This window comes from Papilio xuthus, unplaced genomic scaffold (assembly GCF_000836235.2).
Source record: "Papilio xuthus unplaced genomic scaffold, Pxut_1.1 DF825946.1, whole genome shotgun sequence".
NCBI classification, from domain to species: domain Eukaryota; kingdom Metazoa; phylum Arthropoda; class Insecta; order Lepidoptera; family Papilionidae; genus Papilio; species Papilio xuthus.
Genome location: NW_013532703.1, coordinates 14,189,595 through 14,208,318, shown reverse-complemented (window position 1 = coordinate 14,208,318; position 18,724 = coordinate 14,189,595). Strand labels below are relative to the sequence as shown.

Genomic DNA, 18,724 nt, shown 5'->3' with positions numbered 1-18,724 from the left:
AATTAATTAGTCAAAGAATTTTCCGACAATACCTTTTCTTTACGGAATTCTTTTCGCGGATTTTTAACCTAAACTAGTTAAAGTTAAGAGCACTCGACGGATTTTAACAGCTTCAGAAAATCGAATTTTTCTTACAAGAGACTGAAAGCTCCGCGCAAAGGGGAATGAAAAATAATTTCCAACTTAAGGACCTTTTCATACTCATAAGATGGAGCTTTCTTTTATAATATAACTTCGGAAAATTTCTTATACTTTGAATATTGTATTGAGCATCTTTAATTACAACATAATTTTGATGGCGAATCGGTAAACGGAATTTATTCGACTTCGCACAATTACCTACAATTCAAAGGATATTTTAACAGATAATTTTTTTCTTATGTAGCTAATTTAAAAAACAAAAGTATCATATTTTTCACACTGGTACTGTACAAAAATGCATTAAAAATAAATTTTCTTGCACCATATTTTTTTTTTTATATAAAAAATATTAGCAGATTTTTTCTAAATTTACTAATATTTCTTTAACCATTCCAACTAAGCTCTAGGCTTGTGCTAGGATATGGTTTACGATAATAGTCGAATGGCGGGATTTGAACCCCCGACCTCATGGTCGGAAATCCGTACCCTTAACCATTAGGCTATTGACGCTTTCTACGTATTTCTACCTCATAACCACCTTTCCAATTTTTAACGTCACATCTTGAAACGAGTGTAAAGATTTTTATAAAGTAATTTCGAGAAGAAAGTAAACACACCTTTGGCTTCCATTGAAATTGGAAGCTACTTTAATTCTAACGTCCCTTTCACGTGAAGGGAGCGACGCAAATACAAATGTTTGCTGTACCCACACGTTCACATTCATACAGCAGTAAATAAAACAAGGTATACTTAGAATAACCGAGACTCAGGCACCGGGCTAGTAATTGATTTTATCGATCCCGCGCCCATTAGATGGCTTACCTTGAAACATTCTGTCTTGCATGTGTTTTTCTAAAGTAGAAGAAAAAGAAATGATTACGCTAATACTGTATGTAACCAACCGAATGCTAAACGAATATTCGTGACGAACGATTGTCGATTTTAAAATTTGAGCAGCGCCCGAGCATAAAGTACACCAACAATCTCAAGCAAATTTTTAAATATTTTGTCGAGGACGTTACGAACACGCGTGTCGCAAATATTCGTACTAGGCCCTAAATAACAGAAACGCTTTTCGAGGTATTCATGCCAATTGATATTGATTACAAAATTTATAACGACGACAATTTGTAGAAACTGTACCATCTAATATTAATAAATAAAATAAATGGTTACCAAAGTAATATTCAGAAGACATTTTATGTTTAAAAGAAATACGAGTAACTAAATATAGGTAGTTCCAGAAAGATTTGTTATCTATGCGATGTGACTCGAAGTTTAAACGTTCTTTCATTGAATTGAGAAGTCGAAGTGTAATGGTCGCGGTATTGTATTTACAACAATAACCAGTGCATGGCGCAGTTTTGTTCGTAATATTTGACTAAAGCTTTCACTTAGATGAGTTTCAACAAACAAATATTCACAAGTAAAACGTTCTCGGTAAATAGGACAAAAGTTTTAATACGAATTTTATTGCGGACTCGAAACATAAAAAGTTTATTTTAAGTTTATTTCAACTGTACTGGGAACAGACTATAACAATTTCTTTACAAACTTTCTTTTAGAGCCCTGCTTTACGTACATTTCTGTAAGGAGTAGTTTTTATATCGTCTCTTTTGTAGTTGATCAAGATGATTACCTTCTAATGTTGATTCTTTTGCAACTTATTTTTAAAACTGAATTTTCATTTGCTCTCATAACCGGATATGCCTGGGTATAGATTAATTCAGAAAATATAGATAAAAAAATCATACGATAAATACGTATTGACTGGAAGTAATTAAGTAAGAGTCCCATAACTTGGTCACGAGCTAAGTAATTTTTGTTTGGAAAGAAAATTAGAGCGCAGCAGCGGTCGGATACGATTTGGCGTGAAGCCAATCGCCTCTCGCTGCAGGAGATTTGAGGGCAAATCAAGTGGAAACCGAACACGGAATACAGATGAAATTCTAAATTTTCTAACCTACTGCTTGCATAATTGCTTGCTTGTAATTTTGTACATAAGGGTGTGTAAAAAATTACTTGACTTTTGCATGAACATTACTGTCTTAAATTTACGAACCGTTTTCTCCTCTAAAGTGAGATATAATAGATATAATAAATTAAAGATAGGATATGTTCAAAATTAAAATCTTTAAAGACTAAATCGTGAAATACGATATTTATTAAATGCAAAACTGGCAAACTTCCTACCACAAGCCAGCTTATTATAACTCTGGGACTAATCCCATTGTTGGAAACTAACTCTCCGCTACAAATTTGTATAACAATGTCCATTCAACGTTATACAGAGTTATCTTAATACGTCTTTATGCGAGCGCTTTGTCTTCCACGGCCTTTAAAAGCCCACTAGATCAAACTGACGATAAGCTCTCGCTTATCGTCAGTATTATACATAATACTAGCTAAGAAACTTTCCGCTTTAGGCTTCAGATTATCTAGTCCGCATTATAAAGTTGTTACATTTCTGTACTTTGAAGTTAGTTCTTAAAATCGTTTAATATTTATATATATCTACATTTATTTATACATTTTTTATTTAAATCTCGACTTTTAACACTTTTTTTTATTTAAATCCATTATAATTAAGCGTTAAAGTTTAAGAAAGAAATTATTTTTGACCGGATAATATTTTGTTTGCTACGTAATATGTATACTTCATGTTGAATTTGAGAGTTCATGAATATTGTGTAATTCATTAAATGATATCGACCTTATAAAAATGTACAGTAGAGACAAAGGATGAACATTATGCTAATTAAACAGAAAAACTACAGTAAATTCAGGATGAAACTTACTTAATTCTAAAAGCAGATAACTGCAACGACAAGTTTAATTCCACGTCGTTCCTGTCCCCGTTCGCTCGAGTAACTTTTTTGAACAGAAAGCGAACTGAATTAAACGAAACCTGCTCTCGCTGCAAGCTCCAGATATTGTCAAATTACGTTGCAAATGACTTATTCATACTGCTAAATGATTTCCACTGATGTTTTAACATTACATACATTTTCATTAATATTTCAGATTACCAGTTCCTAATAATTTTCGATAAACAAATTTACCGTACATTCGCGTATGCTAGTATGTAACTAAAATTTATAACATACTAACTGGTGCGCGCGACTCCGTCCACGCAGAATTAAAAAAAATGTAGTTATTAACCTATGCGTTCTTCCAGACTATGTTTTGCTTCTATTGCCATCTGAAATCTTCCATTCTGAAGATACGTTCTAACGGATGTTAGAATGTATAGATGGATGGATATCCATCTATACATTCTAACATGCGCATTTATAATATTAGTAAGATTTAATACACAATATTTTTATGTTTATGTATATTTGAACAGAAAGGATATAATGAAGGAGCAATATAATGGTCCAATCCCGCGTCCCTTAACCCCGCTCCCTTAAGACCTGTATCGCCATTATCTTAATGTCAACGATTTCTTTGGTTATTCAATCTGACGCTTATTGCTTCCCGTTGTTTGTATAATCTTCATCCTCATTAAGCAAAGTAAAGCTTTTATATAAAAGGAAAATCGTTACGTTAATTTTGTGAGAATACTATACAAGTATATTTGTATACTTTTATTCCAACAATAGTCCTTTTACTATTATATAAACACCTCTTAACGCTTAATACGATGGTGGCCAGTGTGACGAACAACTAATAAAAAAACTACTGAACTAGTTTACAGAAAAATACCTAAGTATGACTTTACTAAAAAAACAGTTTTTTTGCCACAAAAAATTTCGTCGAATAAGGGTTAATACCAACAACAAAAAATAACATACCAACTCTTAATGTACTAAAATATATTTGGAGTTGGTATGTTTAATTTAAAAACAACAAAGATCGGATGAAACTTTTCTACTATTACATCTATTAAATAACATTTAACTAAATACAGACCACACAGAAGACAGGCGTGAAGTGAAAGCAATTCCGCGTTTCGTCTGATGAGCGTGTGTCCAGGAGGCCTAATTTAGTCCTCTTTCATTTCCCACCCTTTTTCTTATAAAGAAAGGATGGGAAGTGGATGTGGACTTTCCGGATGAGAGAATGCATGGGAAGAGAAAATATTTTCTTTCTGTGCATCCTCTCCTCCGTCGATTAAAGGTAGGCAACGCATATGCAATTGCGTTTGTCTATGGGCAACGGTCACATCGCTATTTCAGCGATTTCACGTGGCCGCTTGCTCATTTGCCACCTTATGTTTTAAAAAAATAATAATATAGAACATTTGGTTTTTGCTTAAGTAGTAACCAAATTAATATCACAATAAGCTTTTTAAACGCCTTATATACGTTGCTATAACATATTTATTATCTTAAAATATTATTATTATTATTATTCTATTATACCTTTACATTATTTTTAAACGTACAGAAAACTAAATTACAACAGCATGTATGTTATAACTAAAGGGATGTGAGTTGGCAAACTCGAGGATATCCGCACAGGCCATTAGACGGGCCACGAGGTGTACATAAGAGGCGTACATAAAGTTACAAACAACCTTCAGAGAACAAGTTATTGGCCGTTTTAACTTTGAGACCGCGCAGGAAACTCCGGTCTCCGGGAACGGACGTAGGTATCACCGCACTTCCTCTCTACGAACTATCTACGAAAGCGTACCATATTCAGTTCATCCATTACGTAACTTTCAAGGCATGTTTTTTTTGTTAAACAGCCTATCATGCACCTGTTTTATTATATCAAATAGATTATTATAAGAACAAGACACGTACAATGTTTATTTCTTATAATTGCCTTAGTACAAACATGGGAAATTAAAGCCTTTTTCGTGAAACTATCAAATATATAGGTATGTACATAACATATAAATATAAAGTCCGTTAATTCATCAGTTTGTTACCCTGATTCAGTAAATTAACGGTTTTAATTGTCTGAACCTATAATTATTTTTATTTCGTAGCAAATTGAACCACAGCACACGTAAATGACTAAAGTCCAATTAAACCCCTGCAATTACCAAGTGACTCGGTTGGCGCCGGGTGACGGCGATTGTATTCACATTTTTTTTATTTCTGCCGGCAAAAGCAATTATAGCACAAGCCGCTCGGGACACCAGATGATTAACACGAATCGTTAAGCGGATTAAGCTTATTTAAATTAAAAACGCTCGGCTTCATCAAAATCTGTACTGAGAACAACCGAAACATAATCTAGACGGTTCATTAATTTATCTAGCTGGAGTTTTAGTTTCTTAATAACGAGACACAAGGTTTTTTTTAATTAAAAACTTGACCTTGTCCCATACAAAAAAAATACTTTTTTTATAAGGTGCTTAGGTGTAAGGTGGCAAACGTGCAAGCGGTCACCCGAACACGTCAAATAGCGAAGCAACCACAGCCAATAGATATAATTAAAGCAAACTTTCAACAAGATTAAGGGTTAAGAATGAAAAAAAAATTAAACAATAAATGTAAAAGTTGCCCAAAGTATTTTAGTTTTATTTCCTGAAGGAGAGTGTATGGAAGTAGGATAAAGTACAACTAGAAAAGCATCACTTTTCATAATAAGGTTCGTGTTTAATATGAAAATACATTTCCATTGCATTTTTCATATAAACAGTCAGTTTTTCGTCATAAAAGACTTTCTCATCTGCAAGTTTCATCTAAGGCGAGCATATTCTTTAAGAAAAATTAAACTTCTATATCATGAAAAATATGGCAGTTGTTATTAAAACTTATACAACAAAGATGAATTATTATTAATTTGATTTCGAAGATGACAATAATCTAGCTCTAGATTACAATGAGAAAACGTGGCAAAGAAATCGTAGAAAATAACTAAAAAAAATCATTCTAAAGTATAGAAAATAATGTTATATTTACGTGCAGGACTTTAGTACTACAAAAGTATATAATTTACTACTTTGTTCTTCAAATTCATGTTGCCCTCTTTGACAATTTACGCTACGAAACAAAGATAACAACTTGAAACTGTAATAAGAGCGACTGAGATAAATAATTTCAGCCAGTTTCGTCCTTATTTTACCGGCGTGCCTCGAAGTTTGTTGTTAATAGCCTGTCTATTTCGTTTTAATTTTTAAATAAAACTTTACTTTAAAGTACTTCGACTTTTCACACACATTTAAAGTGAATTTTGAAATTATTAAGGCAGGGGTGTTATCGTAAAATTCCATGGCTGAAACAATTATATTAAAATATAATGTTTTCTCTGTTTTCTTCAAAGAGAATGATAGGGTAAACAATATGTTTTATACACGTGTTTTGACCGTGGAAACCTACGTTAATAAAATATAAAACATGACCGCACAGCGGATAGTAATTTCTTTCAATCTTTTCATAAGCGGCAACGCTCGCAATCTTTTCGTCTCTCAGCTGTCTCGTTATGTCTACATTCATACAGTACTCTAATCTAAGAGAAACACTTTCTATAAATATATCTTAGTTTTGGAATATCTTTTGTTTTTTTAACGTCAACTGTTTTTTAACAAACAATAAACGCAACTGACTGTACTCCAGAAATATTCCAGAAAAGACGATATCGATTCAAACGTCAGAACACTATTCGAAATTCGTCAAGTCAAACTACATGTCATAATACAGAAACTTTATTCTGTCAAAAAATGTAGCTAATAATTTATTAAAAAGTATTTTTTATTTAAAAGGTTGACTAACATCGTCATCATGCGGTAATTGTATAAACCTTCAACGTAATACAATTATCTTAGACGCCCGAGTTGCCGCGCTGCTCAATATTTGTTGAGGGAATATTGTAAAAAATTATCACGACCTTTCCTTGATCAATATGAAATTACTTTCGACATACACACGCTCGTCCGTTCATGTGGAACAAATCGTATTATAGAAAGGTCAACTTTTGACATTCATACAATATGTTTTCGCAACGAAATATTGTTACTATTCGAATTAAATCTAACTGCTTGATAATAATGACTCCGTTAAAATTGGCTAAATAGAGGATGAAGTAAATAAAACTCTACATGGACCTTGTACCTTGTATATAAATATATAAAATTAGTAAATAACAATATTTTGCGAACATTTGACAATAAACTTGCGGCCCTTTCTGTATATGTTATTGTCTACATTCAGTCATTGATTAAATTGAACAGATTAGCTTAAAGATTACATTTTAGCTTTTATCTAACATATTGTTACATCGTAGTATGAGAATACAGATAAGAAAATACAATATTCGTATCAAGCGTACCTTAGTTATGGAACATAAACATATAAAGCTGAAAATGTGCCAGTATTTTTACGTTCACAAAACCTTATTTATTTTTCTTCGCGCGTATATTCCAGAACTGTAAGCCAAATCCGACCGTCTTGGCTGTCGTCTCGTAAACTTGATAAAAAGAAGGATCGTATTGCAGATTTTCTCGCGAACGAAATGATTCTTTTGTGACAAAATTACGATGTGAATAGATGTCTATCAGCTTTGTTAGTATCTATTTTTATGCCCGCCTACAGCACACGGTTATTTGTGTAATCAGAAACAAGTCTTATATGGTTTTTCCTAAAAAATTCCAAAGCAAATGACCTAGTAGTATATTAAGATATTCTTTATTGCATATCAAAGGATTACAGTACCAATATCGCCTTGGCTCCTTAACTACATAGGTAAGCCTGAATTGAAGGAGCTAATGACTTTCCTTTCTAGTGATTATTTATGTTATTGCAAGAATAAATTGTTTTTATATAACAAACCAATACTCCAAAAGTGTTTCTCAAACTGACTCGTCATTATCTCATGAAATAAATACATTCTACTGCACAAGGTGGAGAGAGAATAGACTTTGTAAATGGTAACCATTGTCTATAGACGGCTAGAGCAGTCTCTTTCAGAATAAAGGAAGTGTATTTAGCGAGGCGTAATAGTCAGTAGTCGACTAGTTCTCAGTTCTTGCGGTCTTTATTCCGTCTGACGTCATTTTGCGCCATGCACACGTATTTATTACATTTTCTCTTTCAATTCAATGTTCTCTAACATTTCGTATTTTCTATTGAGAGAAATAGGAAATAATTTTAGCTTCTGAGACTTATCGAGGGGTTTATTTTATTTCATGTTACTAAAAAGTTTATTCATTGTCATGTCATTTGTTTCAGGTGACACGGATGAACATGGCCTGCCGAAGGATAAGGACAAGGGATATGACACCAATCTCTATCTGTACCATGTAAGTAACGTATCATATAAGATCCAAAACAATTTTAATATTGAAAATTTTATGATACACTAGCTGTAGCCCGCGACTCCGTCTGCGTGGAATTAAAATATATATAATTTCCCATCTTAACATTCGCATTTATAATATTAGTAAGAAAAAGAATCTTACTACTTATTTTGAAGTTAGTGTTTATTTTGGAAATATTATTTTATCTTTAAATATAGTTAAGATAAATAGTAATAAAGACAACGTTAACATACTTTCGGATTGTAATAAGTATATACGAAAACAATAAATAATTTATTACCTAAATAAGTAAAGGCGTTGACTTGTGAATGAGGACGAAATTTTGCCGTTGCCTTTTGTTTGTCACAAAATAATATCACAAGCGACAATTGTAATGTCATGTCTTGTCACGCAGACTATGTCACCTAATGTGTTGACTGCTCGTCTAATATTGTTGTATATAAGTGTAATAAAAATATGTGATGCTCATCTTATTCACAGACTCCGGCTAATTTATTTAAAGAAATGTTGTCCAAAACAAAAGTCATGAATACTTTGTGTCAACTCATAGCAAAGTTCTGTAAGACTTGAAGGCTATACGACACATAACTAATGCAATGTTCTCCCCCTCACCCCTTCTGCCCTCTATTTCGCCCTTACGTCATACTGGAACGTTAACTTCACTCTGGATTGAGTTACACTTAATATTGTTTACTCTGTACAACGGAACGTCGTAAAACTCTCAAGAATTACGAGCCAACTTATTTATCGAGTCCTTCCTATACGCGTTCTATAAAGCAATTTCTTAAGAGTCAAAAAATAATTCGATGAACATATTTAAATTGTTTTTTGGCACTTATAACTCATGTAAAAGTATAAAAATGGCGAATTATATTTAGGAATTAAAAGTATAAAATTGCCTACACAAGTAACAGACCTCGAAAACTAATTAATAATTAAAACAAAGAGTCATTCATTCAGTTATTTCTTCATATACCCAATAAAAGTTAAGTGCCTTCTGAAAAGTCAGCAAAAATAAAGCACAATCCAATCTTTTTAAGCGAACAATAGTTTTTATTGGTTGAAATTGAAGCACTTTTGTAAGAAGGACAATTTAAGGATGTCTGTGTTAAGTGTCATTCAAAAGAAACGAAACAAGTCGCTCAGCTCGTTGAATTCCAACTCAAGTGAAAAGTACATGAGCTTGTGATGTTTCGTAGCGACCTTGTAGTACCGTAGCAATGTAGCTGTGTCGCAGCGCCATGTATTGAAAACGTACTATTCTAGAAAATCCATTCCTGCTCTTCTCAGGTATTGACAAAACCTGTCTATCCTCGATCAAAAGATTAACTAGGAATCATTGTTGTTCATCGTTTTTTTAATAATAATAATTCTATGAAATTTATATCTCCTAATATCATGCATATTAAACATTTTTTATCGTAAATAGCATAATAATTTATTTACTTTCTTCAATAAATACCATTAACATTATTTCAAATCGAAATGATCCAAGAAACTGTCGTAAAAGGCTATATTTTTGTACCATAAAACATTATTTAGGTTAAGGGAGGATGAAAAAAAATAACAAAACGAGATTAAAGTTAGGATAACACGTAAATTCAAGTTATGGCTGCCAAAATACGGCCGTGTACTGTAATAAGAATTGAAATTTACATGAAAGCAAGCTTACGCCTTGGTTATAAATATAAAAGCTCTTAATAAAAGTACCCACGTTTAAGTAAACGGCGGCTTTCGAGCTCCGTCACTGGCGCAGTTTCTTAGATGACGATACGAGTACTCATCACCATCAGCAAAATTTATGACTTTTACTACGAACATTTTTATTATTATTTATCATTATTACATCTATGAATCTTACTTATATAGGTAAATATGTAGGATGTATGTTAGTTAGAAGGTATCACCGGAAAGTCACAACGGATCTTTGATGAAATTTGACATAGATGTGGAACATACTCTAAAGGAGTACACGAGCTAGTAATAAAGATTTATTTTAATTCCGCGCAGACGGAGTCGCGGAAGACAACTAATAAAATAAGATTTCATGGTATGTCATTTATTATTAAAATATTTAAACAATACGTCTAGTACATTAGGTAATGATAATATTTAAATAAAAGAATAATTTAGCACAATAACTAATAAATAAATGAAAATAGTCTACTATTAAAATTATATTTGTTAACAATGCTGAGTTTTTAAGTGCTTCGCCAGTCTCTACCTTGATTGAAAGATAATGGTCAAGTCTTTCCTTTGTAGACAGTTCTTTTATAACGTATTACAAAGGAGAGTTTAAAACAATAGCATGATTTTTCCTCTTTCTTCACTCGAGGTTTTAATTATGATAGGGTATTGACCCTAGGGTTATTCAAACTTTCGTGAGCCATTATAACAAACTTATATAAAAACGGTTAAACATTCACGAGTATTCGTCCGGTGGCGGCACCGACTATTTTCGAGTCCATCGGGGCCCTTATCAGGGTGAGTGGGACTGGTATTATTTCGCGGATGCGGCCCGTCGCTCAGAGTGAGCGTCGAATATATAATCTGAACGTATTAATATTACATGGTATATTTAACGACTATATCTGGTTATTGTCACTGCCATTATGTAGACGAGAATTAAAATTTACATGTACAAGATCACTTAAGTACTTACTGACGTTACCAACTTACTTGGAATCATAACACTTATATGTCATCACATTTACTAAGACAGGTATATAACATCATTTCACTAATTATGTAACGGATGTGATTTTATATAAATAACATTATCTGAACGCACGACTTCATTTGTACTTAATTGAATTAAAACTTAATTAGTAGCCTATATATTTTTCCAGGGTACGGTGTACATCTACCAAATTTCAACGAGATTCGTAGAGCTGTTTTGGAAATACCTTCTAACAAAAATCTATAGTTTCGTATTTATAATATTAGTCAAATATATCTAAATACAGTTCAGGCTATAATTTATATTATTCCTACGGTATTCCAAAATAGAAATCGTTACCTCAGACAAGTTACACAATTCCTTAAAATTATAATACGATGCGTTCAAACAGGACCTCTATTAAATTAAAATTTACAAGCTTCTAATAGACCTAACAGGTACTAATTAAGCAAAAAAAAAATGAGAGAAAAGCGAAATATTTTTTTAATATAATTAATACTGTTTCTTTGTTGTTAGTTTCTTCTTTATGCAACTTAATTATATTAAAAGCACTTAAATTATGATTTCAATAGAACTGTCAATATGTCAAATGCCATAGAATTCATACAATACAAATCATAATTTTATACCAAAACAAGATCTAAATTGCTTTAGCGTCTTATATCCGGCGGATATTAGTCTGGTTGACAACCTTGATCGATTGTCTGAGCTGAGCACTCTACAACTGAGGCCGCTCTTTACAGCTCGCAGCGACTCTACCAAAAGGAAAGATATGAAGCCTCTTTTCAATCTTCGTAGGTCAAGCGCACTTCAGTTCGGTCGTGATAATTTCTTACTCCGTATAAATACATGTATATGAAAAACTGGAAACAAGAACCACAAATTAAACCTTTATCATTCCTTCACATTTAATAAGGTCCAAGATCTTTAAAGATAACTCGGATGAAAAAATTAAGTATTGTTAGGAAGAAAATCAGACACTATGCCATTTGACACTTGACTTGGTAACAAAAGCGCGCCATACGCCCTAAATGATTCAAACTAATAATGTCTAAAAGTATATACTCCACGGAGTACAATCGATGCAACTGAAGTTATTTATCCAGCGTATTCTCCTCTTGTTCCGTCAATCAAGTCGTCTAACAAATACACCAACCGTTACTTTGTTACTGCTGTAGCTTGAACTGGTGATAGCTCCCCTGGCGCCTGCAACAAGCTCACGGCAAACGATGCAAATGGCGCGTGAATAAAATAAGAGAGCTAGCGACCCGGCAACCGTTTTCAGTCCCGAGTTGCCGAGCACATTGCATTAGATGAAGCGGGCCAGTAAAGTCAATATTCAATTTAAATCACATTTCTTACGATTGCATAGAATTCAACAATTTCATGTTTATAAAACAGAATTTAACAATCGACGACTAACCTATTCTTAAGTTAGCAATGAGGAAAGTTGACTTTACCTACTACTGATGTATGCAGTATTATAAGACACACGATATATCTGGGTTTCAGGATGTCTTACTCAAGCAAAACCAAATATTATATTCACTGCTTTATTTTCACTTTGCCACAACCTTCCACTTCAACCGCTCGATACCGAATGTCCAACCGACCTCGTTCTACCTCCCAGCTCTCGATAAATTTTTCGTCCCTCTCCCCGACAGCTTAAAGTGTTGCCCGTACAATTAACGAACCCTAATATTAGGGAACCCTAACAGTATGAAGATGTTGATTTAGTTTTATGTTTTGTATACGCCGTATGTACAAAATTGTGTGTTTCAGTATACAATAATCCTATAGTTAGTGTTTGAAAATGTAAATAAAATAACTTTTGTTATATTTTCTGCATTCATATTACTCGTTGCTATGTTAAATTATTCTACCCTACAATTCAACTTTATTATGCCGTACACCCTTCTCTGATATACATTTACATAATTGTAACGTTCACGTTCACTGGAACATTGACGTTCCACACAAGCACGCTCCGGACAGAATAACAATGCAGCGAATCTAATTTATTCCGACCTTTGTTATAATCTTTTCAAATACTTTCTTCATTTTATAATCGTTGTCCTACTTCAACAATAAAGATTAACAACGCTTTCCAATTTAGGTAGAAACTTAAAGGAGGCTTTGTAAAATTTGTTTAATAGTCCAATATTTTATACAATATCATGACACTCATTATCATACAATCGATATGCGCGCAAAGCAAACAAATATTTTGCTCACAAATCTAAATAAACATGACATTTGTTAACGAGGAAAAGAACCTAAAATCGATTATTATTGTAAGTAATAAAGTTATATTTTTAACAAAATTGAATAACTTTATTGCAGGAGGAGATGGAAGATCGCCCTCGCGCGGCAACATTCCTCAGCTCGCTGGCGGACTACTCCAATACCATACCGACGGCGTCGACGGCGGACCCCGACGCCGCGAAGCCCGCGCCGCCTGCGCGCATGGGCACACTCATCGGCGTCTACCTACCCTGCATACAGAACATCTTCGGCGTCATTCTCTTCATCCGTCTCACGTGGGTGGTCGGTACTGCCGGCGCTATACAAGGCTTCTTAATTGTACTTACATGCTGTTGTACGGTAAGTGAAATAAAGGATAATAGTTTATTTATAATGAAAAGTTATCAGTTACGATTCCACGTTGTCTTTTTACTATCAAAGGAATGGCGAAAGGTGATTAACTGCATAATTGCAATTATATTATAGACGATGCTGACGGCGATATCGATGTCTGCGATTGCGACTAACGGCGTGGTGCCAGCGGGCGGATCGTACTTTATGATCGGGCGGTCACTGGGCCCAGAGTGCGGAGGCGCAGTCGGCATGCTCTTCTACACCGGTACCACTCTCGCCGCCGCTATGTACATTGTCGGCGCCGTCGAAATCGTACTGGTAAATACACGATCTCATTGTTAATTTCTACTATGTATATATTTTAAACAGGCAATAGACGGCAATTATTGAAACAAAATGTTAAATTTTTACATCAATCAGTGTCTTTTTATATCACAGTATAATATATTGAATTCAAAAAACGATTATAGTAACAAAACCATCTCTCTGGTGAAAACAATCATCCTAAATAAGTCCAGCTTTCCGGATTTTTGTGACTGTCGTTTGTTTTTCATTTAAATAAAAATCAAATTACAATTGTTACATAAAAATAATTTGAAAAGGCCTCGCATAACAATCATAATATTTCTGCCATTCCAAAAACAATCGCAATTCAATTAATGTTCGAGTGTCAACGGCCTTCGTGCCCGGAATATGATTTCCACAAACATTCCTCTCGCAGCCCCAATAACTGCCCACTATCCTTGCTGATACAGGATATTGTTAACCTTGGATTATACCACTGAACGTGAATAACTTTTCCTTACGTTCGCATGACATCTTCTTATCCAGAATTTAACAAAAGCTAAATAAACTCAATGACTTTAACTTTCCCGTAAGACTCAAATTTCGGGTTTTGTTGGTTTTTTATTTGGGAATCTTCTGAAACACCAACTTCTTATCAACAGACATACATGGCCCCGTGGATGTCGATCTTCGGAGATTTTACAAAGGACCCTGACGCAATGTACAATAACTTCCGCGTCTATGGAACAGGACTCTTGCTTATAATGGGTATGGTGGTGTTCGTCGGAGTGAAATTCGTCAATAAATTCGCAACTATTGCCCTCGCCTGTGTCATTCTGTCTATTAGTGCTGTCTACGCGGGAATCTTCGTTAATTTCAACGGAAACACTAAACTTCAGTAAGACCGTTTTAAGTATAGATAAATATGTTGAAACTATTTATGGTTTGTATTAATTAATTATTCTGATGTGTTTTTCTAGAATGTGCGTTCTCGGAAAACGTCTACTCAAAGATATAAACATAGACAACTGCACAAAGGACGTCGGCGGCGAACTCCATCAATTGTTCTGCCCCAATAACCTTTGCGACCCCTACTATGCCGCACATAATGTTAACATTGTACAAGGAATTAAGGTAGAGATAAAATGCTTAATAAGTCTAAATAATCTTAAAAAATGTCATCTATTTAGAAGAACTAATGTTTTTCTTAAATTATCTTATGAGTTATTCGATACAGGCAATGCGTCCAATACCATAGATCCTCCCCTTTTCGCAAATACTTCACAAGAAAAAACATCTATTCTACGGCCTTCCACATAAAGTCTATAAATTTGTATATACTAGCGTGTGCTATTCAAATTTATTGAATTTTGTGCCATAATTCTTGTAACTTCTAATTCTAGGGTCTGGCTAGTGGAGTCTTCTTTGACAATCTTCAAGATTCATTCCTCCAACTCGGACAATATATCGCTTACGGCAAAGAACCTGATGACATTGAACAAATGGAGAGACCTACTTATAATCAAGTGTATGCCGACTTGACAACTACTTTTACCATTTTAATAGGAATATTTTTCCCATCAGTAACTGGTAAGTATTCTTTGATGAAAAGATTCTTGGTTAAAAAATGTATAATACTATTCTTACTTTAAAAATATTTACCTAGGTATAATGGCGGGATCGAATCGTTCTGGTGATTTGGCTGACGCTCAAAAAAGTATCCCGATCGGAACTATTTGTGCAATTTTAACAACTTCGACAGTCTATTTATCTTGTGTCTTGCTCTTCGCGGGAACTGTTGACAATCTATTGCTTCGTGACAAGTACGTAGAATATTTTTCAGTGTATTTTATTTTTATTTTCAAACTTATTAATACTTAGCATTTCTTTTTCATGTTGGTTTTGCGTCCAATCATTGCTGTTGATCATTCGATAATACTATTTCAGATTCGGTCAATCTATTGGAGGTAAACTTGTAGTGGCGAACATGGCTTGGCCAAATCAATGGGTGATCTTAGTCGGCTCGTTCCTCTCGACTCTTGGAGCTGGTCTGCAATCATTAACTGGTGCTCCTCGTTTACTGCAAGCAATTGCCAAAGATGAAATTATACCATTCTTAGCACCTTTCGCTGTGTCATCTAGTAGAGGTGAACCTACCAGGTAAGAAAATCTAAATATATCAACTCTTTTCCTTATTGCTACTACTACATTTTATTTTATTTTTTCTTTTCACAGGGCCCTGCTTTTGACAATGTTAATCTGCCAGTGTGGTATTCTCCTTGGCAACGTTGATATCCTCGCCCCACTGCTGTCGATGTTCTTTTTGATGTGCTACGGTTTCGTAAATTTGGCTTGTGCCCTGCAAACATTATTAAAGACACCTAATTGGCGTCCGAGATTCAAATATTATCACTGGTAAGTTAACTTATTGTAACCTTGTAACCTATGATGTGTTTATCAAACTCACTAACAAATCTAAAATTTTAAATTTTTTTAGGTCTCTGTCACTAGCTGGTTTGACCTTATGCATTTCAATTATGTTTATGACATCATGGTTTTACGCATTGATTGCCATGGGTATGGCCGGTCTTATCTACAAGTACATTGAATATCGTGGGTCAGTATAATACAAAGCATTTGTCAAAGCAATGATTATAAAATGCAATGTAAACATTATTAAAAATTAATTTATAAACAATTTTAGAGCGGAAAAGGAATGGGGTGATGGATTACGCGGTCTGGCATTATCAGCTGCGCGTTACTCATTGTTACGTCTAGAAGAAGGTCCACCCCACACTAAGAATTGGCGGCCACAAGTTTTGGTCCTTGCGAAACTTAACGATGATTTGAATCCTAAATACCGTAAAATGTTAGCTTTTGCGAGTCAACTTAAAGCAGGTAAAGTTGGAAAATTTTACTTGTTTTGGCTAATTAAATTCTCAAATTCGATCATTTTGTATGAATCGTAAATAAACTTGGTATTGAACTTTTTAATACAGGCAAAGGATTGACAGTTTGCGTGTCTGTGCTTGGTGGCGACTTCCCTCGGCGGGCCGGTGAATCGCTAACTGCCAGACAAAATCTCCGTAAAGCCATGGACGCAGAAAAAGTTAAAGGATTTGTAGATGTTCTTGTATCCCACAACATTGCTGATGGGCTGAGTCACTTGTAAGTTATAATTGATTTTAAAAAAATAATAAAAACTAAAATAAAATAATAAAAACTGTAAGCTACTCTTGAAACGCGTTATACTCATGGAAGAAAATCTTTCTTTCCATTACAATTTAACTAAGGTAGATGTAGAAGCCAAAATAAGTAATTAAATTACATTTTTAACAAAATATTTATTATAAACAGCGTCCAGACAAGTGGGTTGGGCGGGCTCAAACCAAACACCGTAATACTTGGCTGGCCTTACGGTTGGAGGCAATCGGAAGACAAGCGAACTTGGGAAGTGTTTCTAGACACTGTGCGCGCTGTCACCGCTGCTCGAATGGTCATGCTTGTACCGAAAGGCATAAACTTCTTCCCTGATAGCACTGAAAAGGTTAGTCTATTTTATCAATAAAAAATCGAAAGTTCTATCTCCAATCAACGTTTTAACTTTCCCATAACGTATATGGATTTTCTTAACAGACGCGTTTTGAACATTTAAATTAAAAATTGTATTTCCTGCAGGTTGCTGGCAACATTGATATTTGGTGGATAGTTCACGACGGTGGTATGTTGATGTTGTTGCCATTCCTGCTGAAACAGCACCGCACCTGGAAAAATTGTAAGATGCGCATTTTCACTGTTGCGTTGATGGAAGACAACTCTATACAAATGAAGAAAGATCTCAAGATGTTCCTCTATCAACTCCGTCTTGAAGCTGAAGTAGAAGTAGTTGAAATGGTATTAAAATATTTCATTAAAGTATATTACGTTCATACACATTTTGCGGTCTGACTATAATATGATGTAAGTTGCTGTTATTGTCTTGCGAAAAATAGAATTAGAAGTATTGTTTGAAAATTTAAAAAGATCTCTTCTGCGGTCCTCGGTCTTCACTCGAATGTATGTATGATTTTTTAATAATGTTGATTATTTTACAGACTGATAGTGACATCTCTGCTTACACCTATGAGCGAACTTTAATGATGGAACAACGCAACCAAATGCTACGCGAACTTAGACTGAACAAAAAAGAAACACTCGGGATGGTAAATATTACGACCAATGAATTTCTATCTTAAACCACATGTGCATATATCACTAAAGTTTTGTGTGTCTCTAAGAAAAGTGTGTGCGCTGTAAAAGCTAATTTGTTTCGTCAAAATTTCGTGGCTTAATATATTTGTAGCTTTATTGTTATATAACTAACATTATGTTTGTCTGTCGTTGCCAACACAGATGCAAAATTTGGTGGACTATCATGAACCAAACGCCGAAGAGAAGTTACCTCTGGTAAAAAGGATACTTTACCCTCGATCAAGTCCATTTAAATGCATTTTAGCTATAATCGGTGTTGCCATTTAGTTCCTTCATTTTATTACAAACTCTTTCCCAACTACTTCAAGTTTTAATAAATTATCTGTGTGTTAGTGAATTCTCTCTAATCGTTCTTTGCATTATTCATGGCTTTCGGTTTACTAACGAGATGTCTTTTGATGTTCTAACAAACTGTTGTGTGCGTATGGCTTTCTCTATCATTCTATTAATGCATCTCGTTACAATTTTTTCACGTCTTTTTTCTTCAATGCGTGGTCTGAAAGCAAATACTTTGCTTGCTTTAGGTGTTGTATACTTCTATATTTTAAGTT

At 34.1% G+C, this 18,724-nt stretch overlaps 1 protein-coding gene across 10 annotated transcripts in view; it reads left to right on the top strand.

Moving 5' to 3' along the window:
* The window catches only part of kcc (solute carrier family 12 member kcc), a 185,846-nt gene that overhangs the window by 162,622 nt on the left and 4,500 nt on the right, over window positions 1–18,724 (top strand). For 9 of the 10 annotated variants that reach the window (XM_013320401.1, XM_013320399.1, XM_013320398.1 and 6 more), the window contains 16 exons: window positions 8,271–8,341; window positions 13,383–13,643; window positions 13,770–13,955; window positions 14,585–14,820; window positions 14,903–15,056; window positions 15,326–15,512; window positions 15,589–15,745; window positions 15,870–16,082; window positions 16,158–16,337; window positions 16,420–16,539; window positions 16,627–16,820; window positions 16,922–17,090; window positions 17,280–17,469; window positions 17,601–17,816; window positions 18,017–18,124; window positions 18,315–18,368. In XM_013320401.1, the coding sequence (XP_013175855.1) occupies window positions 8,271–8,341; window positions 13,383–13,643; window positions 13,770–13,955; window positions 14,585–14,820; window positions 14,903–15,056; window positions 15,326–15,512; window positions 15,589–15,745; window positions 15,870–16,082; window positions 16,158–16,337; window positions 16,420–16,539; window positions 16,627–16,820; window positions 16,922–17,090; window positions 17,280–17,469; window positions 17,601–17,816; window positions 18,017–18,124; window positions 18,315–18,368 (2,696 nt within the window). The remainder of the gene's footprint in view (window positions 1–8,270; window positions 8,342–13,382; window positions 13,644–13,769; window positions 13,956–14,584; window positions 14,821–14,902; window positions 15,057–15,325; window positions 15,513–15,588; window positions 15,746–15,869; window positions 16,083–16,157; window positions 16,338–16,419; window positions 16,540–16,626; window positions 16,821–16,921; window positions 17,091–17,279; window positions 17,470–17,600; window positions 17,817–18,016; window positions 18,125–18,314; window positions 18,369–18,724) is intronic. The other variant, XM_013320405.1, reaches the window with a different exon arrangement.